Below are 27,763 nucleotides of genomic sequence, written 5' to 3'. Positions count from 1 at the left end.
TGCTGATAAAGGAGTATATAAATTGTTATACGCTGCTCAAAAAAATAAAGGGAACACAAAAATAAGATATCCTAGATCTGAATGAATGAAATATTCTTATTAAATACTTCGTTCATTACATAGTTGAATGTGCTGACAACAAAATCACACAAAAATTATCAATGGAAATCAAATTTAGCAACCCATGGACGTCTAGATTTGGAGTTACACTCAAAATTAAAGTGGAAAAAAACACTACAGGATGATCCCAACTTTGATGTAACGTCCTTAAAACAAGTCAAAATGAGGCTCAGTAGTGTGTGTGGCCTCCACGTGCCTGTATGACCTCCCTACAACACCTGGGCATGCTCCTGATGAGGTGGCGGATGGTCTCCTGAGGCAATCTCCTCCCACACCTGGACTAAAGCATCCCCCAACTCCTGGACAGTCTGTGGTGCAATGTGGCATTGGTGGATGGAACGAGACATGATGTCCCAGATGTGCTCAATTGGATTCAGGTCTGGGGAACTGGCGGGCCAGTCCATAGCATCAATGCCTTCGTCTTGCAGGAACTGCTGACACACTCCAGCCACGTGAGGTCTAGCATTGTCGTGCATTAGGAGGAACCCAGGGCCAACTGCACCAGCATATGGTCTCACAAGGGGTCTGAGGATCTCATCTCGGTACCTAACGGCAGTCAGGCTACCTCTGGCGAGCACATGGAGGGCTGTGCGGCCCCCTAAAGAAATGCCACCCCACACCATTACTGACCCACTGCCAAACTGGTCATACTGGAGGATGTTGCAGGCAGCAGAACATTTTCCACGGCGTCTCCAGACCCTGTCACGTCTGTCACATGTGCTCAGTGTGAACCTGCTTTCATCTGTGAAGAGCACAGGGCGCCAGTGGCGAATTTGCCAATCTTGGTGTTCTCTGGCAAATGCCAAACATGCTGCACGGTGTTGGGTTGTAAGCACAAGCCCACCTGTGGATGTCGGGCTCTCATACCACCCTCATGGAGTCTGTTTCTGACCATTTGAGCAACCACATGCACATTTGTGGCCTGCTGGAGGTCATTTTGCAGGACTCTGGCAGTGCTCCTCCTGTTCCTCCTTGCACAAAGGTGGAGGTAGCGGTCCTGATGCTGTGTTGTTGCCCTCCTACGGCCTCCTCCACATCTCCTGATGTACTGGCCTGTCTCCTGGTAGCGCCTCCATGCTCTGGACACTATGCTGACAGACACAGCAAACCTTCTTGCCACAGCTCGCATTGATGTGCCATCCTGGATGAGCTGCACTACCTGAGCCACTTGTGTGGGTTGTAGACTCCATCTCATGCTACCACTAGAGTGAAAGCACCACCAGCATTCAAAAGTGACCAAACCATCAGCCAGAAAGCATAGGAACTGAGAAGTGGTCTCTGGTCACCACCTGCAGAACTACACATTGGGGATGTCTTGCTAACTGCCTATGCTTTCCACCTGTTGTCTATTCCATTTGCACAACAGCATGTGAAATTGATTGTCAGTCAGTGTTGCTACTTAAGTGGATAGTTTGATTTCACAGAAGTGTGATTGACTTGGAGTTACACTGTATTGTTTAAGTGTTCCCTTTATTTTTTTGAGCAGTGTATTATCTAGTTCTAAAAAGATTTATCTCCAATCTTATACCTTCTTAAAAAGTGGCAGATAAAATTGTAGGGAAACATGGCTATAAAATTTTACTGCTCTTCTTTCTCTCTTTTTTCCAGCAAATTACAGCAAACCAGTGATAACGGGTCCTGTTCAGCTCGGAGAAGAAGTGATGTTTATGTGCAATTCAAGCCATGGCTATCCAGAACAAAGGCTTTATTGGAGAAGTGAAATAAACAACAGCACTATGAACATAACTGTGCAATTCACCAAAGAGCTTGATGGGACTTTCAGTGTATTCAGTACATTGAAGATGAAAGTAGCTTCTGATATGAAGTTAAGGTGTACAATTGAACATAAGCAACTGCATCAAAATATTACTACCACAAGTAAGTTTTTCCTTATGGTTTATTTCTTACTTCTTGTCCGTCCATTGATATCTTTAAGGAAGAATTGATGTGGCAATATACTTCATTATATATAAAATGAAATAGGAAAACATGCCAAATCTGGCTTCTGAAAGTCTTTCCAACCACTTAATAAAGGCTCTGATCCAAATTATCAGACTTGGAAGAGAGCTCAGAGTAGAGGAAAGGCTACATTCCAAATTATTGTCCAGTTGTCTCTTAGAGATGCATTTTTCTGGAACATTCTCCATAGTCTGACCTGATCTTCCTTTAACATAATTGTTCTTTTACCAGCTTTTCCTGCTGACACCAAATTTTATTCTATTCTGTTCAGTTTGTGTAAAATTATCCTGCTGAAAGACAAGAATCCCAAGTCCTCCGACATAAATTCTTCTCAACATTCAGTTGGGTTGAAAAGAATAAAAAGATAATTAATATTTTGTAATTGGATGATTTAGTTAATTCAAAAGATGAAACTTGCCTGTTGCCAAACTGCAGCCTCATGGCTTTTGTTTCCTATTCAGAATGCCAGAGTGCTTTGACAGTTGTGCTGGGATAACAGTTCCCCTTCTTGCATTATCTAAGTTACGTTATCTAAGTCATGGCTATAAACAGGCAATTCTGCACTTCCATTTCTCTCCCCAACATAAGTCTCCCAAGGATACTATCCTCTATATTATGTTTTCTCAATTTCTTCTGAATGGTAGAGTGGTAGAATGCTCCATCTGGAGGCATCCAGACTCTTTTATCCCTTCTTTTCTCATCATTATCACTTTTCCTACTGCCATCCAATTTTTTTCAGCACTTCTAGCACTTCAATTTCTCTTTTACTTGGGCAAAGTTACTTTCTGGATATATTCTGCCCAACACCCTATCTATTTTCCAATGTCCCGACATAGCAATTTCAGTAGAAGGTTAGGATTGGAGAGATAACAGATGATGTGGGAAATGGATAGTCAGTTATTAAGTGCCATCATCGGCTATAAACAAAATACTGTAGAATAAGTAGGCAGGTGAGGCTCTTAATAATTGATATCTTCCTAACAACAGTGTACTTGCATCATATGATTCAGGTATTTATATACTGGCTTTGAAGAGGTGCTATACACAATGTAGGGTGGGATTCCCAAATTTACTGAACTAATAAATTTGGGGTTTAAGAACATGTCATGAGTACTTTCAGAAAATAACTGCCTTGAACTGCATGGCCAGTCACACACAAAAAGGTAACTAGAAGGTAAATTGGTGAGGTTACTCCTTGTCTTTCCCTCTGAATGCTAAAGATGATAAGCAGATAGACATACCAGACTACAGCTACCATCACTTTTATGTTCAAAAAATGCCCCTGGGGTTATGTGAGACTTAGAGGGCTGGTTCTTTCCTTTGCAATGGGGTAATGCCCCCTTTAAAGATGTTTTTAAAGTTCATTATTTTAATCATAATGATATGCCCAGCCAGCATCAAAGGAAATATTGTTTGCCATGTTGGGTACTCGGGATTTATTAGCCCTGTTATTTGGTGAATTATTTTAAAATTTGCTGTTTGGAATTTTCCAAAATAATTTCTGATCTGATCCCATGTTGGGAAAGCAAGAATTCTGCTGGATACTAATTTAGATATGGATAGAAAACTCTTGAATGATTCTTAATTTAACGTTGCTACTTTTAAAAGCTATTTAGTGTGTGATAACTGTAAACCAATAATGTTCAATGCTTTTTTTTCTTTTCTCCCTATCTTATTATTGTTCTTATTCAGTTGATTTAAATAATTCAACAAACAGCCCTATAATTTATAACAAATATCATGAAAGAGCTGCAACCTTCAGCATTCCTATTACTATTCTCATAATTTTTATTGCATGCATAAGTTGGAAAATATATAAACATTCTCTTCAAACAAGATATACCGGTAAGTAAGCAGCAGTACATACTTTTTTATAAAATCATGTTTAGCCGATCATGCAGCTTTCCATTTGTTTTGCCAGTTAATTTGTATGAGAGGGTTGGCAAAAGTGAACACAGTTACTTGTTTAGCTGTCCATGCAGATAGCAGTCTGAAGTTTAGGAAAAGATTAAGTCAGAGACATTACCTCCATAGGAAGGGAGGAGGCAAGGGGGTTGGGATCAAGATGACATGGCATTGAGTTATAGGCCCTGATCGTTTTCAGCATGTGTTTTGACATCACACAGAGTTTGTTGAAGGGGCAAAGTTTGCAACATGCCATCACAATACTTCTTTATTCAGAATACTGAAAGCAAGGTCTGTGAATGCCACTGATCAGAGAGCTAAAATGATTATACCTAATGTCTGCTTTACTTCAGATCTTAAATATTCAACATAAGGAGCAATTTCAGAATCTAACTCCTCAATAGTTTACTTCCATCCCAGTCTGCTTTCATCTTAAATTACTGTGCAGATTGGATACAACTTTTAAAAAATTGTTGCAACAGGAAAGAAATAGTAAAATGCTAGATTTAACTGAACTATAGTCAAAGTGTATTTCCTACGTGGTTGGTAGGAAGGATACAAGAGTAATTGTAGAATGAATACCTACTGACCAGGAAGTGATCTGACCACAGCAAAGAATTCATAATAACTTTTTCCACTTTAAAACCATATACCATTTCCCTTGAGGAAAGTACTGGGTTTAACATATGACTGTCAACACAGGCGAGGTTGAAATAATCCGGAACAGGCCAGGGAGACCCTAAAATCTAAACCACACTGGACTCCATACCCAGCATGGAAAGTGAAATCCACTATTATGTTGTCCTGAGGGGACTAATATATACCACCAGCAACTCTATCTTCTCTGTATAGTTTTGACCCATTAAAACATTTATATGCAAACATCAGCAATAGCACAACTATCTGTATCTTCCCAGCCCTGATATCTCACTGCGTCTGTGTCATGTATAGAGGACTTTTTGTTTATATTAGCTTCCCTTTAGCCAGCAACAGTCTGAGGCTGTGGCTGCCAGCAATCCAACCTGTAAGGAGGGCTTGTTTGGTAGGAATCTACATCAATTTGCTGGCTGTTCTATTTCCCTCTATAGCAATGAAGACAACAAGAAACAAATCATTCCCACCTACAGTATTCATTTTCCCAGTGTTCCCTGAATCTTTTTGCCCTGGATTTACCCTGGAACTGTGGTTACTTCCCCTGCTTCTCTTCTGTTTGCTCGTGGGAGGTCCACCTACCATTCGTTGCTTCTCCCTTGCGGGTTATATCCACCCACCAGCTCTTCCACATTTTCTTTTACTTTTGAGTAACATCACCACTCAGCATATTCCAACCACTTCCTCTACTACAGGAACTGATGGCTTCATTGCCCCCATTCTCAGCGGATGGACTCACAACTTCACTTAGATCATTTCCATATTCCAAAGTGCAACTTTCATCTGCACCCCCAGGCTGGCTCAAATTGATCACTTTCTCTCCTTGACCCTGTGCTTCAACTTTTTTTCCTGCCCATTCTGAAATGGCAGCGCTGCTTTGGAGCTGCTATGGCTCCAAAGGTACATGCATGTGTTGCTACTTTTCCACAACCTGCCTGTTTTCTTAATGAGCTCCATAATATGACTAAGCATAACTGACATTGGAATAACTGCCAAATTGTTTTCTTCTCCTTCTGAAGTGTTTTTCATATTTGTAGTTCTTCCTCCCTTCTTTCTTTCTTTAATTCTACTGCTTCCATTATCAAACTACCGATCTTTCTAGAGAAAAGAACTGGGGAGGTCATGATAGCAATATTCCAATATTTGAGAGGCTGCCACAAAGATGGGGTCAATTTATTTTCCAAAGCACCAGTGGGTTGGACAAGAAACTAATGGAATGGCTGGATGGAAACTAATCATGGAGAAAGGCAACCTGGAATTAAGGAGAAACTTCCTAACAGTGAGGACAATTAACCAGTGGAACAGCTTGCCTTCAGATGCTGTGGGTATTTCATCATTGGAGGTTTTTAAGATGAGACTGGATAGTCATTGTCTGAAATGGTATAGGATCTCCTGCTTGAGCAGGACTAGAAGACCTCCAAGGTCCCTTCCAGCTCTATTCTGATCCTGAATTCTGGTTATATCTGTTTCCTTGCATTTATTAACCACAGTTCATTTCAATATCCTCTTCTAATATTCTCATTGTATTTAATACTACCCACATCATATCATCATGGGCAAAAGAAGCACCAGACAAAAGCTAGTTAAACTCTGAGCCCCATCTTTAGGGTGGGTCCTGACAACTATTGCCAGCATGATAGCTATAGAAAAGCAAGCTAGAGTCTTTAAAAGTGGAAGTATATTTTGATCCATAAAAAGCACAAATGGGCAGCATGAAGCTTTTCAGGAGCTTCAGTATGGCTCACTATATCCCCAATTCTGTTAGTCTCCAGTTGTTGCAACTGCTGGTGGTTTTTGGAAAAGTTGTCTTTATGAAAAGACCAATGATTGGGAAGGCATTTTACTCCATAATCAGAGCATCCAATATTCTGTGTTGATCTTTAGGAACAGTTTAGAATTGTAAGCCACACAGAGAGTCACTTGACTGGTTATAGAAATTGAATAAACAAAACAAACATTACAATCTTCCCTTTGCAGCAGTTGTGGGGGGGTGGGGGGAGGAATTGCTTTAACCTCTTTCTACAGAAGACTTTATACTAAGATCATGGAATGGATAAAAGACAGTTTAAGTATGTTGATGCTATTGTGTCATTTTTTGGACTAGAAAGGTTACATGCTCCACTAAGTGAATATCAGAATTAAGCAGTTATCTTTTTTCCTATATACTGTGTACATGTATGTGTTTTGTTTTACTTTTGAAGCTCCTGTGGAAGTGGTAAGTTTCCAACGGCCATAGACTCCCTGGAAAGAAATCAGATGACACTGCAGTACAACGTTGATGAATTCCCTCACATATTGGACATAGTGTGCTTTATGAAACTATGAAACTAAAAACTGAACGTTCCCTGCAAATAACAAAGTTCTAATGAAATTTGGCTGAAAATCAGCTGAAGACAACTTTCAGCTGCATCTGAAATGGGTTGGAGATACAGACAACCTCCCGAATGCGATTTTTGACATGTAAGGGTTTTGAATCCCTGTATTTGTAAGCATTTACTGTTCTGACTCAACAGTGGGCAATTTCAGCCTTCGCAGCATAAGGTCCAAACTTTGATTACTTTCTTATGCTCATTGGATGCCCCTCCTAATTAGAGAATCTAAAGACCATATTGGAGATTTCAGGAGTTTACATGTGCTACAAACATTTTACAAGTTCTAATGTAAATTATGAAAAGCACTGTTACCGATTATCTGGCAGAGTTCTCTCATTAAGTTGGCCATATCTGATTGACTACATTGCCATATCAAGAACTATATGCTTCTCAATTCTCCAGTTCCATGTTGGATCATCCAAAGAGTGATCACTGTCCCAACATACTGTTTTTGGGGTGCCCATTTTGGATACACCTTATTCCATCGGAAGATTTCCCAGAACAAATACAAACACAATGGGCAAGTCAGATGAAGGACAAAGTAACCCAAATGCTCTCTCAACGAGGCACTTCCACTACATAAAGCTGTTCTGTATCAGTGTTCCTCAACTTTTCTGGGTTGACAGCCTCTCTGGGATGAGAGTGCCGGTGTATGCTGTGAGCGTGAGGCAGGCTCTCAAATGCTGGTGTATGCCACAAGTGCGAGGGGGCTGTACCGGCACATGCTACAAGCACGAGGGGGCTAGGAGCACTCTAATATTCCACTATCCCAATATCCCCCCAAAAATTTTCATAAAAATTAGTCAATTCTAAAATTATTTCTCCAAGTCCCCTATATTTCTGATCTTTAAATACTATAAATTTGTACTTTTCAGTCTTTATAATTTCCAATTTACCCCTTCCCAATTGTCCAGATTTTAAGGTATTATTTTTTTCCTTTTTTCCGCTTTTCAGTGTAGAGTTCCAATAAAGTTTTAATGTTTAATTTGATTTGCCTTATAAATCTTCAAAAAGCTCAGTAGATATTTCCCAGCATCCAAATTGTCTACTAAGATAAATTCAAGGTCAAGTAGCTTTCCAGAGGTGGTTCACTTTCTCTCTCTTCACATTCCTTTGGATTTTACATGTTCCAGTAATCTTCCTCCTCCAATAAATGGCTCCCCTGCTCCCAAATCCAATGTTTAACAGAATATAGAAAATTGAAAACAGCTGATTTGCATCCAGCGGGGCGGGGTGTTAGAGATTAAGTTTCAGAAAAGCTATTTCTCCCAATAGTCATTTTTTACAATGTTATTCAACTTTTTCAGGCTTTCTTTGTTTAAATCATCCTTTAGGTTTTTCTTTTACTTCTATGTCTTTAATCTTTAAACTTTCTCCATAAATCCAGTCACCACTTTCTTAAGGATTGGAGATTATTTTCTGGAACTTTTTACTTAAATTAGCCTTCTAAGGTAACAGTCGGAAATTATCTCACCCAGTTTCACTGCTCTGTCCACATACTGCTCCAGCACAAAATCTTAGTGTCCCGATTGTCCCAGCTTGTGACAGACTAAGAAAGTGGCTGTCATCCCTGCTGCCGATCAGGAAAGTTTTCTTCAGATCTGCAAGGAAATTACGGTTTCCTCACGATCAACTAAAAGCCTCTCCTTTCTTCACCTCCCCTCCAGGGAGGCTTAACCCCATAGGGCAGTGGTCGCCAACCAGTGGGCCAGTGACCACTGGTGGTCTTCAAGAAAATTTGGGTGGTCCACAGAAAAATGTCACCCCCAAAGTAATTAATCCAAGCTGCGTGGGAACACAAGGCTGCGTGCCCACATGGCCCGCAGGAACACAAGGCTTGCGTTGCTTGCACTGCGAACAACATGAAGTAGTGAGGGGAGGGGAGAAGGGCGGGGGGGGGGAAACTTGCCCCACCTGCTCCATGCACCTGGCCTGGCCACCAGGCTGCTTGCTTCTTCTGCTTTTGGCTGCACGTAAGGAAAGCAGTAAAAGTCTTTCTGTCCCCAAAACTCCACCAGAAATGAGTATTTGGGACCCTGCAAGACATCCTGCTCCAAGAGGCTGCGCCAGGGCGACAAATCTCACAAAGCCTCATTTCTGGCGGAGTTTGGGGGGAGAGAAAGACTTCTGCTGCTTTCATTGCATGAAGGCAACAGTCTCTTCCTCCCTCCCTCCCTCCCTGAGAACAGAGCTGGAGACGGTATCCTGCGATCTCAAATAAAGAATGATTGATTGGTAGGAAAATGGGGTGGGAATTTTTCCTGCAGACTTTTTATTGGATTTTCCCAAAGCCTCTGGTCTGCGGAATTTAAAATTATGAGTTTGGTGCTCCCTGAGGTCCAAAAGGTTGGCAACCTCTGCCATAGGGTCTCCCAGCAAGCAGTTGCCGGCTGCATTTCATGGAGCCCAGCAGAGCTCCACTATTTTGCAACCATTTGATGTCAACCAGAACTCCTGAAATTCTTATTCACTTACACTAATATTGTTAGAATCTTTGATGATTGAGACCTAATTTGGTGATTCTGATCAACAAAGGAGGCAGATATTTAGCTGCCAGATACCATTCAATTAGTCTTCTCAATGTGGTTAACAACTCTTGGACTGAGTTATAACACAATCTTTTGGCTGATGAGTAGGCAGAGAAGGCCATTCAATAATTGACCACGCTTTAACCTTCCAACATCTAATTAAGAAATACTACTCCAAGAGCATGTTCATCGTGCAGCATTTATTGATCTTAGATGTGATTTTGGTCTCATCTTCAGATCCAAACTATGGGAGAAATTGAACTCTTCCTCAATTGATAAAATATTACTTTGCCAAAACTGGGAAATAGATATCCCAGTTAGATAGGTGCTTTTTTAAAAGGCAACTGAACTTCATTTTTCCTTAAAGACATTTGGCTTCTCAGTGCTGAAAAAGCTTCTTGGAAAAACAACCATGGTTGGGACAACCATGACCGGGATGACCAAGAATCTCCATAGACATGGGAAATAGATACATTTCTGTTATTTTGTATGCAGATGATGCCTTGCTTCTTTCTCAAATTTAAGACTCTCCTGAAACAGCTGTGCTATACAGCTGAGCACTGTCATGAAGAATGACTACAAATTATTCAGCATTCTTAATTCGCAGATTTGGGGAATTAAAAAGAACATCTTCACTAGAATGAAAACTGAAAACATTCTGACTCTGGCTTTAGGACAATATATCATTAACGTGTCAGTATGTGGCACACAGCTGACTTTTTCTGAATTCAAAACCTATGAACCCTGGTTACCACTTGGGTGGGAGATCATCTGGGAATTACAGAACTGTAGGCTAGGTAAATCAAGAAAAGACTTGAAAAAAAACAGTGGCAAACCACTTCCAGTTTCCAAAATTGCATGAACAGGCCCCTGAAGAGCTCGGCTTGACTTCAAGGATTTTACCAAAATGTTACTTAACATTTTATACTAGGAATTACACTAGGAGGAAGAAAATTAGATCTAATGTCAAGGCTGTAAGGATTTCAAAATAAGATTTTGAGACTGTATGGTTGCTATAATCTTATGATTCTTATACCTGTGGTTGCTATAATTTTTATAAGATAGCAATTGTGAGAAAAAATACCCAAATGTTGGCCCAAATCCATGTTACTTAGAATAATGAACAGTAACTTAAAATATTAAAATTTCCAAATGTAATCAATTTGTTTGCAAATGAAATTATCAATTTTTTAAAAATGTAAATGTTTTTTTAATCGGGACAAGGTTTTGTCTGTATTATTTGAAACTCGTTTTAATTAGGCAAAAATATTATTGGTCTCTTTGACTTGGAGTCCCCTTTGACTTGGAATTGGTGCAAACATCTTTCCCAAGAATAATTTGCAAGACTCATGACTATCAGAGAATCTCATACCACTACAGAAGTGGTATGCTTTCCTACCCACAATGAAATAATCACAATGTGATCATGAGAAAGAAACTAAGGGGGAAGAAAGGGGAATTCAGAGAAAAAAGAGAAATCATTATTGTTGCAAAATGTAAACCACAACATAAAATAAATCTCTTGAGAAGGGTTGTATAATATTGTGTGAAAATAAATGAAAGTGTTTAACAAAAAGTTGTGCAAAATCCATGCAGCTTTGGAAGTAGGGAATGCAAGTGTTACTATAACTAATCTTCCACCAAACCTTTCACATTCAACTGAAACTTGTTTAAAAATTGGCAATGGAGAACCAATGACCAGGGACTGAAGAGGCAGGCATTCCTCCACAGGGCATAGTAATCAATTGGATAGAGGTGTTGCCCACTATGAAATAACAGAGTTGAAAGGGACTTCATAGGTATTCTGGGCTTCCTGAGACCGTAATTAAGCACATGCTTAGTCCAAACAACTCTCATTTCAACGCTGGGAATTATTTTCATTCCCAGCCCATAATGAGTCCCAAACAGTCCCTCAAGATAAGCACCCATCTTTATCTCATTTGAATTGCTGCCAAGAACTAAACTGCGAAACTGTTTAAACAAAAATAACTGAAGTACAAAGTTCACACAGAGCTTCAAGGTTTAGTCCGAACAGAGCGAAGACTGTTTGCTTTCTGCAAGGGTTTCTCTACCTTTGTACTTTCTTTGTACCTTAGGGGAAGGGCAATCACCTCCAAGCCTTACTCCACAGAGTTGCCCCTTTTGTCTGAGCTGCTCTTACCTTCTAGCAGCTCTGTGCACACGTGCACTGGGAACAGGCTCCCCTTGTTCCTCTGCCTCTCTGCTGCCAGACTCTGGAGGCTCTGGAGTGCGCACACAATTCCCAGATGGTCATGACCCCACTCTGCATCAGACACAGGACCCTCATCTGATTCCGCTGCTGTCTGCAGGTGAACCACAATAGGTCATCTAGTCCAAGTCCCCACTGAAGCTCCCATAACTTCTGAAGGCAAGCTGTTCCATTGGTGGTTCTGTCAGAAAATTTCTTATTTCTAGGTCAAATATCTCCTTGATCAGTTTCCATCCATTATTCCTTGTCCAGCCTTCAGGTGCTTTGGAAAACCGCTTGACCCCTTCCTCTCTGTGACAGGCCCTCAAGTATTGGAACACTGCTATTATGTCTCCCTTGGTCCTTCACTAGACTAGCTATGCTCAGTTCCTGCAACTGTTCATCATATGTTTTAGCCTCCAGTCCCCTAATCATCTTGGTTGCTCTTCTCTGTATTCTTTACAGTCACCTTTTTTGTAGTGTGGTGAACAAAACTGAATTCAGTAATCTAGGTGTAGTCTTGTAGAGGGGTGGTAGTATCTCATGTAATCTTGATTGAATCCCTCTGTTAATGCAATTTAGGATTGTATTCTGCATTCTAACCACTGTGCCACCACGGTTCTTAATGGCTTGCTAGAGCCAATTTTGTACGAGACTTGATTTTAAAGGCAACAGGCTAGAAAACTGGAAGACTGAGTTCTAATCCTGCCTAGATACAAAGACAGGTGGGTGACTTTGGGCCAGTCCCTCTTTCAGCCCTAGGAAAAAGGCAATGGCAAACTACTATTCAAAATGTTGCCAAAAAACTTGCCTGGATTTACCCAGTCACGAGGAGTCAAAACCGATTTCAAAATGTGCACACACACACACACACCAGTTCATCTAAAACCATTACACAAATTCTCTTATATGAGGCAGACAACAATAGACCAAAGAAATATTCTACATATTAATAAAAATGGAAACATGATTTTAACTTCATTTTATTTAACATCTGGTATATCTAATTGAGAAAGTTAATTTTTCTTCATTGATCTGAACTGTTGCACAGTAGCTTGCCTCCCCAATTCTCTTGGTAAATCAGAATACTTAATGGATTCTGCAAGAGGGATTACAATTTATTTCTAAAACATTCCCTATGGTCAGGATTGTGTTTGGAGCCAAACCCTAATTTCTTTAAGTGACTACCTAAGTGTCTAATTCTTCGGGAATTTTGTAACATGTCAGTGCTTATGCAATATTAAGCAATCAGATATTCACAGTACTAATAATTAAATTTAAATTAGAAAAATGAGTGGAATTCTATTCTGCTGTTCTCAGTTCCCAAATTAGGTTCTCAAGAGTTTGTCATATTAGTGATTCAAATCCAATTGTACAACTTTAACATGCTAAATCATATTTGCAAAGTCATGATATAATATTGGAAACATTCTGGTATCAGCTGGTAAATACTTTAAATACTTGAGTCATTATTTCCAATTTGTTTAACAATAGGTGATATTGCCAGTGATGATGGACTATATGGAAAAGAGTTTGACATAAAAGGATCCTGATTCAATAAGTGAAGGATGCTCCAATTCAAAAATTTAAGTCAATCCTCTAAAATACATCTAAAAGTACATTCTGTGCCAACTTTTGTCATCACAGCTGCAATATTCCTAAAATCTATTGCTTTTTGTTATTCAACAATCCATTTCATTTGCCTGTCAGCCTTAAAACATTTTTTATCATGGCTCCGATACCGTCAAAAATGTGATGAAATTCAGTTTCACACATAAATGCTGGTGTAGTAACTATCTTGTTGGTATTGTCCACATGCGCTTCGTGAAAGGCAGTTAAGGGAATTAACAAGAGTGAATAACATTGTAAATTAATTTCCTTCTATTGACAAAAAAGAACTTCCTATAGATGACAACTGTTGGCCAAATTAATCTTGGTTCAGAAACTGGGCAGGGTTGAAGGTGGTTACCATTTGAATGGAAATACTAGAGATGTAATCTGGATTGAGAAGACAATAAATATTCTGAAAGAAAGTAGTGGTAAACCATTCTCACAGTATCTCCATAAGAACTGCATATAGTCGTCAAACATCAAGCTCAATTTTAGGAACAGGTTTTCACATTTGGGTTGCAAAAACCTAGACAATTAGTAAACAGCAGCCAAGTGGTTTAGTAGTAATGTGGTTTTTGCAGCCTAAATATAGTACCTGTATTCAGCTCCATGTTAAATATAAATAATATTTAATAAATGTTTTAAACATTTATTTAAAAACCAGTCATGCATTTCACAACCATTTAAAGTACAACAAGGTCTCAATTGAGTTTAAATGGACTCCAGAAGATGGTAGAGGACAGGAAGGCTTGGAGAAACATTGTCCATGGGGTTGTGATGGGTCGGACACAACGTCGCAACTAACAACAAAGGTCTCAACTCTTTTTTGCTCCAGTATCCAGTTATGAGCCAGGAAGCTAGGCCACAAATTAGAGATAGGCTCCAGCACATCACCTGACATTATCTAGGACAGGGGTGTCAAGCTGGATTTCTTCAAGGGCCAGATCAGCATTGTAGTTCTCTGCGGGCCGGCAGGAGGGAAGACGGGACGGATGCTCCTGCAGCACCCTGCTGGCCAAAATGGGGTACGTGGCAGCTGTGTGCATCCCCCCCATGCCCCATTTTCAGCCTGGATGGCCTCCTGCAGCACTTTGCCAGCCAAAACGGCACACGGAGAGGAGGCGTGTATGTCCCCCCGCATGCATTTTTGGCCTCCTGCACCACCGACTGACAGAGTGCTGCTGGAGGCTGCAGAGGCCGAAAACAGGCTGCATGGAGGCCACCTGGGACCTGGCCTGTTTTTGGCCAGCAGAGGCACCATGGGCCAGATTTAAGCACCCTGTGGGCCATTAAGTTTGACACCCCTGATCTAGGGTTAAATTAATGCCACTAACCTCTGCAAGAATACTAATAAGAAAATGAAATATTCTCAACACTTTCTGGATTACTTTACATCTGAAATGAGTATTCAGTTAAGGATGTGTTGGTTGAAATCTATGTTAACTATAACTTTTAAAAAGAATATTTTAGAATTTAGCATTTTCCCACCCAAATTCAGGGCATAACTTGGACTCAGCAGACTATATTATTATTTGAAAGTACATTTTGCCACACTTTCAAAATAACCAAGGGGGAAAGAGAAACAACTAGAGAACTCTTCCAAAACCAATACATTTCAGAAACAAAACGTTGGAGTATTAAAGCGAGTGGTTGTAGATTCTGTCTAATAGGAAAACTGCTTTTCATTTTCAGATAACTGCAGGTTAATGTCATGTCTGAACACAGACAGTGGTCAGTAACCTTTACAATAGTAAAGGTTTACTGAAATAAGCCAAATCTAAGTTGCACACTTCTACTTTCATGCTCCATGTGGCTAGGCTAAAGAAAAAAAAAGGGAAATGGGGAATATATGATATAACCACAATTGAATGTTACTCTAGAATGAAATCAAAAATCTTCAGTCTCTTTTGGGGAAATAATATTGAAGAAAAAGGGAGACTACAAAAAATAGAGCTAAATGACACTGTCCAAATAAAGCTAATTACTCTGTCTTTACTATTATATTATCTGCATTCTTCACACAGGGACAGCACTGTGACAGGAGCAAATGGGAAGAGGAAGAAAAAGAAATTTACAATCTGTTTTAATATCTTAAAAAGATAATAAATAGAAGATAAATCCATTTAAAAACAAATTCTTCATTCCTAATATTAATCCTTGGGAAAAATTAGTTTCCCCAAACGGTTTTTCTCAATTATATATTACATCTCTAATTTAATTAAATCTTATTCTCCTTGCAGTATGGGGATGGGGACACAAGATTAATAGTATTTTTCCTTCAAGTTTAGAGAGGGAACTCTAGTCTCAAAAGGAAAAACCGAACATTGTTTCTCTCCCTTGCCTATGTAAAAATGTCCAGGTTCCTTGTTTTGCAAATATTGAAGCTCCAATATCAGGAGAACAGAAAAGGAGAAAAAGATATGTAGTATGGCCTTAAGCAAAAGAGAGACATTGGATGCAAAAAATCTAAAGTCAGGCATTGTTCGATGAACAATGGGAAAATATAGATGACTCCTCTTTAAGTGTGATTTAAGCTTTCCCCTTTAAAAAGGCAGCCAGTAGAGGAAGGAGAAATGCCCTTTCCACCATATTGCTAGCTAAGTACTGATAATGGCAGAACTTCTGATGCTGAATGATGGCTTCCTGGTTCTGGAAATTTAGAAAGTCAGGAAATGTTTTAGCAATGTAACTCATACCATTGTTGGGAATTTATTGGTCAATCCAATAAAGTTCTTCACTTCTGTAATTACAGTTAGAAAACATTTCAGTGAATTGATGATTTCTATGGATTTTCTTCTAAACATGTATGTGAGATTGGAATTGTAGCAGAATTAAGAGATTCCTCAATTAAATGCTAACCAGTTAGATGAGATGAACAGGAAACACACCACTGTGGAACTGAGGGACTTTAACTACTCCAACATCAATTGGAAGCAAGCTCTGTGGTGAGTGGGAGCTCAAACAAGTTCCAGACCTGCCTAGTTGACAACTTTGTCATCCAAAAATAGATTAGGGAACTAGAAAGTCAACTATAGTGGACTTAATTCTTACTAATAGGGATGAAATGATTGAGAGAATGAAAGTTGAGTGACTATGTCATACTGGAATTCATCATAATGTAGGCAAGGATAACTGAAAAAAGTCAGATTAGAGTTTTAGATTTTGAGAGAATTGACTTCAACAAAGCTAATAGAATATGAAGAATTCCATGAATAGAAATCTTAGAGGGAAAAACAGTTCAGTATGCTTGGGAAACTGAGAAACAAGATAATAAAGGCCAAACAAAACCAATATCACAGAGAAAGAAAAACAAGAGACTCCCAATGAAACCATCATGGTTTCACAAAAAGCTCTCTGTCAAGTTGAGGATCAAATAGGACAAGAATAAAAAATGGAAAAAGGGGCATATAACTAGAACAGAATACCAGCAAATAGCTCAAAATTTGCAAGGATAGTATCAGTAAAGCTAAGGCTCAGGATGAACTAAGACATGCACCAATGAGGGTGAAGGTTCATTCTCCGAGCTTGTGGGTTGGTTTTCGAACCTTTCATTACCAGGCTAGGTAACATCTTCAGCAGAATTTAGGGGAAAAAACCTGTAACAAAATGTTTAGAAACTGACAAGCTCAGAGAACGAACCTTCCCCCTCACCCTACACCTGTACTACAGATATTAGCCACTGTGATGTGATCTCAGAACCTCTGAATGAAATCTGGAACATGGGAACAGGCAGAGCACCTAGAAACAGCCAATGTGGTTCCAATCCGCAAAAAGGAGGGAAAAAAGTGGATCCAGGAAGCTACAGACCAATCAGCTTGACTTCAGGATCTAGGGAAATCCTGGAACAGATAATCAGGAGTGATCCTCAAAGGAACTACATCTACATGGAGGGAAGCATACTGTGTGGTACTTCATGGTTCTGTCTTGTTGCTTTTCAACACCTTAATAAATGATCAAGATGAGGACTGAAGAGTGCTTATCAAATTTGCAGATAATACTAAGCTGTGGGGAATTGCTAACACTTTAGAAGATAGATTCAAGATTCAGAAGGACAGACTTGAGCATGGGGCCCTATCCAACAAGGTGTAGTTCAGTGGTGAGAAAAGTAAGGTCCTACACTTAGGCAGGAAGAATCAAATGCACACATAATAGGCAGTACATGGCTTCACAATAGTGCTAGTAAGGGATCTAGATATTCTGGTGACTGCTTAAGTATGTGTCAGCAGTGTGCTGCAGCTGTCCAAAAAGCCAATGCAGTCGTAAGCTGCATCAACAGAGATAGCATCAAGATTATGGGAAGGGATCATACTGTTCTACACAGCACCAGTGAGGCTGCACTTGGAATACTGCATCCAATTATCATCACCATGATACCAAAAAATAAATAAATGCTAAGGTCCTAAAAAGAGTACAGAGAGGAGCAATAAAGATGATAAAGGATTTGGAGACTAAACCATACGATGAAAAGCTAAGGGACCCTAGATATGTTTAGCCTGAAGAAGACAAGTCTTAGGGGGCGAAATGACAAAAATCTTCCAATATTTGAAGGGCAGTCACAGGGAAAGTGGGGGCAATTCCATGGCACCTGAGGGCAGTGAAAGAAGCAATGGCTGGAAACTCATCAGAGGGAAGTCCAACCTGGAACTAAGAAGAAATTTCTTGACAGTGAGAATAATTAATCAATGGAATAGCTTGCCTCCCAGAGTTGTGAGTATTATATTTGTGGAGGTTTTCAAGAAAAGGCAATCATTCGTCCAGGATGGTATAAGGATTCCTATCTTGGGCAGGGAGTTGGACGAGAAGACCTCCAAGATCCCTTCAGGCCTATAATTTTGATTCTATAATTCTGCCTCAAGGTAGTCAAACTGAACATGAAAAGGATATTGTTACATCTTTAGCACAGTGTTTTCCTCCCATGGCTTTAATAGCTCCAGTAGTCCTAGCATGAGGCCACTTCCCACCTTGTTCTTGTTCTTGGCCTACAGTGACTTCAGTGCCAGGTAGAACCTTTGCAGCCAAGACAGGGGAAATACAGCACAACCTAAAAGAGAGCCAATACATAATTTGCAAGCAGAGTTCAACATAAAAGGATTGTGTACAGTCAAGATTAATAATGGAAAAAAGAAATATTTGATATAAAACATTTTAGTGATTAGACATTTAGAGATAGCTTTCACTATTGTGCTCCAGTTAAGCATACAGCATTTTGCATACCTTTTACACTTGCTGATAAACCAAGAATTATAGGATCCAAAACACAACCCAAAAATTTGGTTTGGCTTATCTGCAGATGGGTTATCCATGAATACATACAATTTTTAAAATTCCAGCTATAGTTGTGGATAAGCACACACAGTATTTTCATTTTTTTCAATGCATTCTGAAGGGTTTCATGTTTTCATATTTTGTTATCAATAAAAGTTGTTTTCAAGAATATATTCCATTTAAAATTTTCTCAATTGGCTTACTCTGGATAATTTTGGATACTTTGGACGGTAGTATTTTAAATACATTTCAATTATATAGCTGGAATGTGGTCCAAGTTTACCTAGTGGAATTGAATTTGGTGGACACATGATGATTTGGGGGTTTAACCCCTGATATTTTTTTTCAACTATCCACGTTTTTGATTTGACTATTTTTTAATATCTCAACCATTAAGTCATTGGCTAGACCGTTGTATTATAAATTTTATTTTTTTATCTGACCATATTCCGTAACATTCTTTCTAGAAAAATTTGTTCTACTGGTTCAAGATGGCATTTAAATGCTTAATTTATATTTATAAAACCTTAGTTTTTTGTGGTTTTTAAAAATGTAGACAACAGCAAGAGGAGATTGCATGTATATTTTGCTTTTTGCTTTTATTTTCTTTGCTTCCTCGTCCTCTTTTCTATATCATAAATATAAAGGTTTCAAAAGAAAAAGAATTGCATCTCAGGCTAAAAAAAAACCTCATAAATTCTTTATAGAAGGGTTTGCTGTATTATACCTAATCAGGATTATGTTTGCACTGGAGAGAGCAGCCATATAAGAAAAGGCAGGAAAAGGCACAGCTATTTTAAAGAGCAATAGACAGGTGCTTTTTTCTGAATTCCTTTGGTTCTGACATACTGTATCTGCTGCCCTTCTAATCTAAAGTATTATTCAGAATCCTTGAAAATTGGCAGCAAACAAGTTTAATGAATTAATTTTAATGAATAGCTTAAACTAGTCTTAGCTATTAGTTTTAACTTAATCAGATGACTATCCCCTCCCCCAACTTACTAGCTGACTTGACTTGCCAAGTGCCTAACCAATCTGATTTTGCAGTTCTAGGCTTGTAAATTCATTTTACCTAAGAGAATCACCAGGAGTTAGTCTCTGACTGAAGGGAGAGCTAGGAAGGATTCTTTAGAAAAGAGTATTTAAATAGGTGACATACCCAATGGGCTTCCCTGATTTGTGGAAGTCTTTCAGCACACGCTCAACATCCTTGTTAACTTTACAATCTTTCCCATCCACAGAAAAGGTAGACCTGCCACAACAAAAGAAACCCATACAATGCATTATAGTTCTAAGATACACATGCACACACAGTAACCTAGAAGGTATGAATGCTTGAAATAACCATATTTTTTTGTCATTCATAAATGCAAATACTGTTCCTTTAAATGTGGAAATGCTTTTTCCAGCAAAAATGTCAGGAATAGCAAAGTCAGTCTTTCCACTTCTCTGAAAAAGAAATAGAAGCTGAGAGACAAGGGTTTATCAATATGTTCTATATTTATATTTCTCCTTTTTATCCTATAATTCCAGGATTCTCATGTTTCCAAAAATTCAGGAAAGGGAACATTGAAAAGTGGAACTTTGAGATTCTTTCCTTTGTTCTGCTATCTCTGAGACTTTAAATAAGCTTCCACAAAAACCAACAGAATTTTTTTCTTTCTGAATTACTTTGCCAGGAACAGGATTTGTAATCAATTGGGAAGAAAGTGTTTCCCTGAAATGCTCCAAGTCAAAAATGACACAACTGTCAATATCTTATTGATGTATATGTTGGCAGATGGATGTTAGAAGAGAAACTCAGGAGAGAAAAGAGAAAGCAACTAAATAAATGGTGATGTGAATGAATGGAGCTAAATAAAATCAAGAGTAGGAGATTATTCATTTTACAGCTAACCTAAACTTAACAACAGTTATGGGTGCTTCAAAGGCAAGCATAATAACAGTCATAAAGCTGTTTTAATGAATTGCATTGGTTAAGCTTTTTTCAGGCTTGCACAGAAGCACCCCACCCCCACCCCCCCAAAAAAGGCACAGCTACTCTGTCGTGGCCATGCTTCCAGATACTTCAGACTGCTCCTCTAAGTAATTTTAAATGCATGCCAAGAACTAATCTACACTAATATTTCCCGTTGTCCTATAAAACATTTTTCATATGCCACACCCAGACCACTACTCAAGATTTCAGTATGGATTGTAATACCTCCATGCAAAGGAAAAAATAAATTCTGAAATACTTAACAATTGAATAAATAAGAAATAAGCACAAAACACAAATTAAACAATTCTTTCTTATATGAGAAACTAACTTTAGTCTCAGTGTGGAAGCTATCCTGAAAAATAAACATTTTCCTCTCATACAATATAATTGTGGCACATTTTAAGAGGTTGAAGGCTGACAACAAAATTGAAATATAGATTTTCAACATGTTTGATACATTAATTATAAGAAATTATATTGCATTAATTATTGCAGCTAATATTGCAATCTTTCCTGAAGCAACCACAGTATATTCTCACTCCCAACACAAAGACATATAGAAAGGAGATGTTGTAATCCGGTTCTCAAATATGACAAGCATGCTGTTTGTAAGTAAACGTTGCCTTTATTAAGAGCGTCAGCAGCCCCAGCCCTGAGCCTCTCTCTCTCTCACACACACACAGCAGACTAACAGCAGTCTCTTAATGCCTTTGGAAAGCAAAGCTCTCTCCCTTTCCCCCTGAAATGACCCCAACCTATCAGGAGTCTCTCTCTCCCCACACTTGTAAAGGAAGTCCTGGTAGGTGCGCTTGCTTGTTTCCAGCATCAGAGACATACATACACATTCCATAGCATCCCACTGCTCTCCTCTCCTCTGCGCATCAGACACAGGGCCCAGCTGTTCCTCCTCTTCCTCATCAGCCACCTCCGGACCTGGGGGCTGTTGCCCCTCAGGACTGATGGATGGCTCAGGCTCCACCTCTGTCTCTGTCTCTGACAGCTCCATTCCCTCTTCCCCACAGAAGATTGTCTTAAGATTGGCCTGAATCCCAATCTGCCTCCTCTGATTCAGCTACTGGAGGGGCAGGCCACAACAGGACAGCAACTTTTAATTCTATTGTTCATGATTTGAGAAAGGATATCTAAAAGTATGTTTTACTCATTTCAATTCAGGGTTGCAGTCAGAATTTACACTGCCTGCTATGTCATTTAGTCACATCTAATTAGAAAGTAGTGGTAACATATTGTGGCAACTTATAGAATTAAATACTCACAGATTTTTAGCAGCTCCAAAGCCTCCAGGAAATACTACCGCATCATAGTCTCTTGCAGTAAGTCTAGCCAAGTCAATAATTTTCCCACGAGCGATCCTTGCTGATTCTGTTAAGACGTTTCTTAAAAGAATATAAATATAAATGTTTTTGGGGCATCCAATTTTAGAGTACTGGTTATCAGCAGAGTTTAAAAAAAGAACAGAGTGCCTATTTCCTTCACGTAACAAAAAACTTAAATTATGTTAAAGGTGGAATTGAATGGAATTTTAACAGAATCACCACATTAAGTCTCAACCCCTTTTTCTTATACTACTTGATAGTACTGAACAAGCTTCTTGAATAAAAAGCGAAACGTCTTCAAGGAAAAAACAAAGTCCAGTTGTCTTTCGAAAAAGCACCTTTGGGGCAACTTGTTAGTAATTGCAGAGTTACCAAACCTATTTCATAAGCTATGACTTGATTCCAGAACTGTGATCAGAATATGGGAAAAAACCACTGCCTCAAGAGAAAATGCTTCCAGTTTACAGTTATCTCATGCAATATTTTAAGCTTTTGAACTCTGGTGTTGAAAAAGACTTAAGAACACTATGGACAGCCAAGAAAACAACAAATAAGATTATTGAACAAATCAACCAGAGTTCTCACTCAAGGCACAAATGATAATTTCAAATTAACCTACTTCAGACACAAGAGAAGACCCAGCTCTCTGGAGAAGTCTCCGGTGCGTGGAAAGGTAGAAGAGATGAGGACAACCACCAGAAACTTGATAGATTGTTACACTGATGAAGGGGGCACCATTAGAGGAGCTGAAGAACTAGGTTAGGGATAGATCATCATGGAGAAAAATCTAACTATGTGGTCACTAAAAGTCATCAACAACTTGATGGCACATCATTAATCAAGCATATATTTTAGTAATTCTTACCTCGATTCCCTGTCAGCTGGCTGCCCTCTGCTGTGATCAACAACATGCATCTGAGAAATATTTGGGGCATACATGTCAACATTGGCTCCTCCTCGGCTCAAATGAACCATTATCCTACATATAAATTTAATAAATTATGATTTGTCACATATTCAGCCAGATGTTTAGACTGGATTTGTTACTATTACTATAATTCATCACATGGTTAGCCAGGAGTTTAGATTGGTTTTGGGATTTTTATCAAGTCCTTCCCATTGGCCTGGGATAGGCAGATATTGATGTTTGACGGTGTTAAAGATATCATCACATGATGCAAGCTGTTCCAAGTAAAACTACTTTTTGCAATTTACTGATTTTGTCAATGCAGAGGGGGTTCAAATGGTGCTCTAACTGACATGTTTAATCCTACCTTCCAACTCAGCCTGCCCTTCCAAGGTGCCTGTTAATATTGGTAGTATCTTTGCTCTCTTTTGCCACAGTCTTTCTATTCTCTAGTTCTTTCTCTTCTATTCTGCTGTCTCCAGGTATTGCCATGTCCACTATCCAGACTTTTTCAGTATTTATTATCAAAGTATAATAAAGCCAGAATGAGCCTAAATAAGTACTCCATTAAATGCAAAATTTAAAATGAAATGTTATTTTATTTATTAATGTTCTGCCCCTCTCATCCAGAGGCTACTAAATACTGATAGAAGGGAGAATGACATTTCAAAATATTCTAATGGAAAGTCACTTAATGCTGTAATGCTTTCTAGATAACTGGATTATCTATCAATCAGCTTTATTTATGGCAATGGAGGTTGTCCTACAATGTTTAAAAATACACTTACGCAGCGGCTTCATGGATTTCAGTGCCATCATAAACACCACAACCAGAAAGAACCTGTAATAAGAAATAAAGATAAAATAAAATAGCCTTTTCTAGATACCTCCTAACCTTGCTAAATTTAATGAACTTCAGAGATGATAGAAATAGTAGCCTGATACAGCTTGACCACAAAAGGTTATGAACCTAAAAGAGGGAGCAAATATATCTGGAGATAAAATAATACACCCAGTCTTACAGATTATTTTCTTATACAAGTAATGTAAATTATTTTATTATACAAAGTATATATGAAATATGCGATGGTGGCATTTTGCACTTTGCAGTTTTGTATGGAAAGTTCTGATGATTTTAATAATTTCTCCATTTCAAGAATGGTAATTTTCCTAAGAAAATTTTTTTTTAGATATCCAGAAGCAGTTTATAAACCACAGAGAAGCAATGAATGAAGCAGCAGGAAAGATTTGATTTCCTTTCCTTTATTAATTTGTTATAAGACAACTATATTATTATATCTTAAATATTTCTGACATCTACATTCTGGTCTCGTATGTCTTTTGATAAAGTAGGAGCCCCTAAACTTATGGAAACAGAACAATTAAATGAACCAGCATTCAAAAACAGGACTTATTTTGGGGGGAAATATTAGGTGGGATTAAACATTGGTAAACCTATTGTAAGTCTTACCTACAATTTTTGCTTGTTTTCTGCCTCAAAAATGGTAAGGCAGAAATTCTGCCACATTTTCTACAATACTGGAGGCTTGATAGCACAATGTAAGCTGCAGGCTGTTCTAACATGTATGTGGATGGTCCCAGAATGCTTAGACCTGTTCTCTTATAAAGAATTGAAGATACAGTTACAATTTAATAAGAAGTTCAATCAAGGATAATAGCTTACTTCTAAACTGATTTATATAGTGTTATACTGGCACATGCTCCTTTATGTAATACTACTGTATATTGTCTATATACATAAAGTGTGTCAACAGAGAACAATTAAATGCTTTTCAAGTCTGTGACGCCTTGGCCATCCCAGTACAAGTAATCTGTAGCAATACAAACAAGAGATAGCTTAAAAGACTAATACATAACATAGCACAATATTTTGAAGATTAAAATTAACCCCATTAAACATAAACCTTGAAGATACCAGACTGTGCAGGCAGAGAAATTGGAGCAGAAATGCCTAACTCTGCCTCCCTAGCCCACAAGAGCTCTCCAGATGCTGTAAATCAACTATACTTTTTAAAGTAATAGGCCATTTGATTAAACACACTGAATTCTGTTGCACTTAATTTTAATCCAGACAAATTCTGTTTTGTCCCTCCACTCATGTTTTTTTGTCCTCTTTCTGTAGCCCGAGACGCTGCATAAAGTTGAGAGATAATCTTTAAAAAATTGTGCACTCTGCCATTACAAAGCTGGTCTACAATTGGATGCCCAGGTTTCAGTCATTAACTTCAGTAGGTGATTATGAGCAAGTCACTAACATAGCAAATAGACACTTCATATAAATGCTTTAAAAGGCAAATGAGTTTAAAGACAAATTACTCTCAAAAGTAACTAGTAGAGTTACGACTGGGGTCAACTCAGCTTCGGATGATTGCAGGAATACACATACATATGAGTTGACTCAGTGGTAACTCAACGACTTACTTCTGGTGTAATTTATGTGTCAGATGATATTTAAATTCGTTAGTCTTAAAACACTTATATTAAGTGTCCATTTGGTATATTAAAAGATAGTGAGTAGCTTGACATTACCTTGTGAAAAGTCGTGCGATTTCTGGACTAATCCTAGGATTCCTTCATTCCTGTGACTCCCCAACGGCCGAGCCAAGCTAAGGTCGGCCAGATACAGTCACGTTACATAGCTGTGTGGTTTCACTTGTTACCAGTCTTTGGTGCCCCTCTCACACTCACACACACACACGCACGCACCCGTCCCACACACGCACCCATTCGACTCTCCAATTGCGGCAGACTCCCAGCCTTGGAAAAATGACCCAACGCTGCAGTGTTTGGTTTTGCCGCCGGACGGAAGCGTCTTTCGGCGGCGCCCGAGAAAAGCGTCTGCCGAGGGAGCGCAGGCTGAGTCCCGCGCCTCGGGGCGTTCTAAAAAGGCTGCGCTTCCTCCTCCTCCTCCTCCTCTCCTCCTCCTCCTGGCAGCCATGAGGCTGCCGCCTTTGCCGCGGAGGCGAACTCACCACAGCTACTTTAGCCCCATGGCAGCGCGCCGAGGAGTGAAAGGGCGAGCTGGAAGCTGGGGCTCCCTTCGAGAGCAACAGCACCGAGGACAGGAGAGGCGAACGGGCGTTCACGAATTTAGCAGCCCACATCTTGACTCCAAGAAAACCGAGCCGCTGCCACCGAAGCCTTGTCAGTGACTTCTCCAAAGGCTGAGTTTCAGACGAGGACGCCGCAGCGCCACCTAGAGGTCGGAGGATTTATCCCATGTCACTGCCTTGTAACAGCTTAGCTCGTTGCCTGGAGGAGCAGCTTGATGTTTGGCGTTGTGCGAGCTCCTCAAAGTGCAACGGAGCGCTGTCAGACCAGCTCCACACCAATTCTTCGGTAATGCCGTTTGGGAGGCGGGGAAGGGAAGCGACACGTTCAGATGCCCATTCTATACAAACCATTCTGATAAGTTTGTATAGCGAACCAACCAGGTGGCCAATCGCTGCAGCTTTGCACAACCCCTTGCAGCACTATAAAAATCCATGTATTCATCAAACCGATTTGACAGCTGTGCCAGAACTACATGCTGTTGATAGGTTTTGCTCATCAATAAACCGTCCTTTTTTCCAATCAGCTGCCATTTCCAGCTTCTTTCTCCAGACTTGGAACTGGGACAGATTTTTCTTCCAACATTCTCTAATTGCTGTTTTAATTTTAATTTTTATGCTGCCTTTATTTTATAATTAAGGCAGTGGACAGAGTTAATACTTCTTCCTTGTCTTTTCCCCACAATACCCCTGGGAGGTGGGTTAGGCTGAGTGAGAGTGACCAAAGTCATGCAGCCAGCTTTCATGCCTAAATGGCACTAGAACTCACAATCTCCAGGTCTCCAACCCTATTATCTTAACAACTACACCAACTTTTGATATTCATTTGTCATCTCTTTCCAGCAAAGTAAGCCACATTGTCCCACTTGGTTAAGGAACAGAAACACTATTTTTATAGGGCCTCCAGGGATTTTAGAACTAATTTCTTTTATGAACAATCTAATTTTTTACAGAATCAAAGAGCCTTCACCTCTGATGCAGCGAAAACTATTCATTAAAATAACTTGATTCTTTTTCTATTTAGCTGAGAATTCAGATTATAGTGACATCTGTATCTTTCCACCATATTGCACTAATTTCACTTAATATAGTACTAAAAAACAAGGTAAGGAAGTGAGATGGAATAATTACTCTGATGAATCAGAATGACATGGCCATCCATCTAAAACAAAAAAAATGTCTCAAAAAGAAATCAAATAGTTGTTTTTAGTGATTATATTTTTATTCCCAGGGATACACATATTTTCTTATCCAGCAAAATAACATAGTATTGCGAGATGGGAAATGCTGTTTGTTATTCTACCTCATGAAGCAAGTGGAATAACTTTTTGATGAGGTCTGATTGGTCATATCTCCCAATTTATCATTTTCAAATATTCAAAAATATATTCTATATTGAATGGTATTTTGTCTTATTTTTTTTATAACTACTTTTTAAATAAAACAGGACTCAAGGGGGAGGGGGAAATAAGCTAGCCCACAATTCCAGAGCAACATATACAAAGAACTTCATTTATTCTAGCCTAAAGCATTTTTGTTATTAAACCAGTAGAATTTCTTCATAATTTCTATTCAGGCTATAATATCAAACAAAAATTCTGAAGCGTAACAGATACACTATTACATACTAACAACAATGATTTTTATAATATATGGAGTCCAAACACTTCCTGTTAAACTTTGATCAGATTTTCAATTATTTCAAATAAGAGCTTTTGGTGAGCTACCATGGTGAATAGAACAGGACACACTGAAACTGAGTAATGTTCAAATGGAAGATTTGGGCTACCCAAATCTCTCTGGAGTAAGAAGAGATCACAAGATCACCATATGTACTATGGATAGCTGGT

The 27,763-nt window shown here is 39.0% G+C and overlaps 2 protein-coding genes across 8 annotated transcripts in view; one reads left to right on the top strand and one right to left on the bottom strand.

Moving 5' to 3' along the window:
• The window catches only part of ICOSLG (inducible T cell costimulator ligand), a 34,386-nt gene extending 11,431 nt beyond the window's left edge, over positions 1–22,955 (top strand). The window contains exons 4-6 of one of the 7 annotated variants that reach the window (XM_087937680.1): positions 1,729–1,998; positions 3,772–3,924; positions 22,124–22,955. In XM_087937680.1, coding sequence (XP_087793806.1) covers positions 1,729–1,998; positions 3,772–3,924; positions 22,124–22,218 — 518 coding nt within the window. In that variant the 3' untranslated portion in view covers positions 22,219–22,955. Of the gene's footprint in view, positions 1–1,728; positions 1,999–3,771; positions 3,925–6,836; positions 7,993–20,153; positions 20,370–22,123 lie in introns of those variants that run through there. The other 6 variants (XM_087937681.1, XM_087937682.1, XM_087937686.1 and 3 more) reach the window with 6 other exon arrangements.
• On the bottom strand, positions 12,712–26,025 carry GATD3 (glutamine amidotransferase class 1 domain containing 3). The gene is made up of 7 exons (XM_026713660.2): positions 25,836–26,025; positions 23,631–23,683; positions 22,801–22,914; positions 21,876–21,995; positions 19,780–19,872; positions 18,240–18,396; positions 12,712–13,568 (listed from the first exon to the last, which is right to left on the bottom strand). Exons 1-7 carry the CDS (start codon positions 25,965–25,967, stop codon positions 13,440–13,442), a joined length of 798 nt encoding a protein of 265 aa, XP_026569445.2. The 5' UTR covers positions 25,968–26,025; the 3' UTR covers positions 12,712–13,439.
• Positions 26,026–27,763: the final 1,738 nt, after the last annotated feature.

The sequence above is a fragment of the Pseudonaja textilis genome, chromosome 7 (genome assembly GCF_049901715.1).
Source record: "Pseudonaja textilis isolate UNSWEBS1 chromosome 7, rPseTex1.2, whole genome shotgun sequence".
In the NCBI taxonomy this organism is placed as follows: domain Eukaryota; kingdom Metazoa; phylum Chordata; class Lepidosauria; order Squamata; family Elapidae; genus Pseudonaja; species Pseudonaja textilis.
Note: the sequence above shows the minus strand (reverse complement) of the source record. Positions and strands in the feature narration are given on the sequence as shown.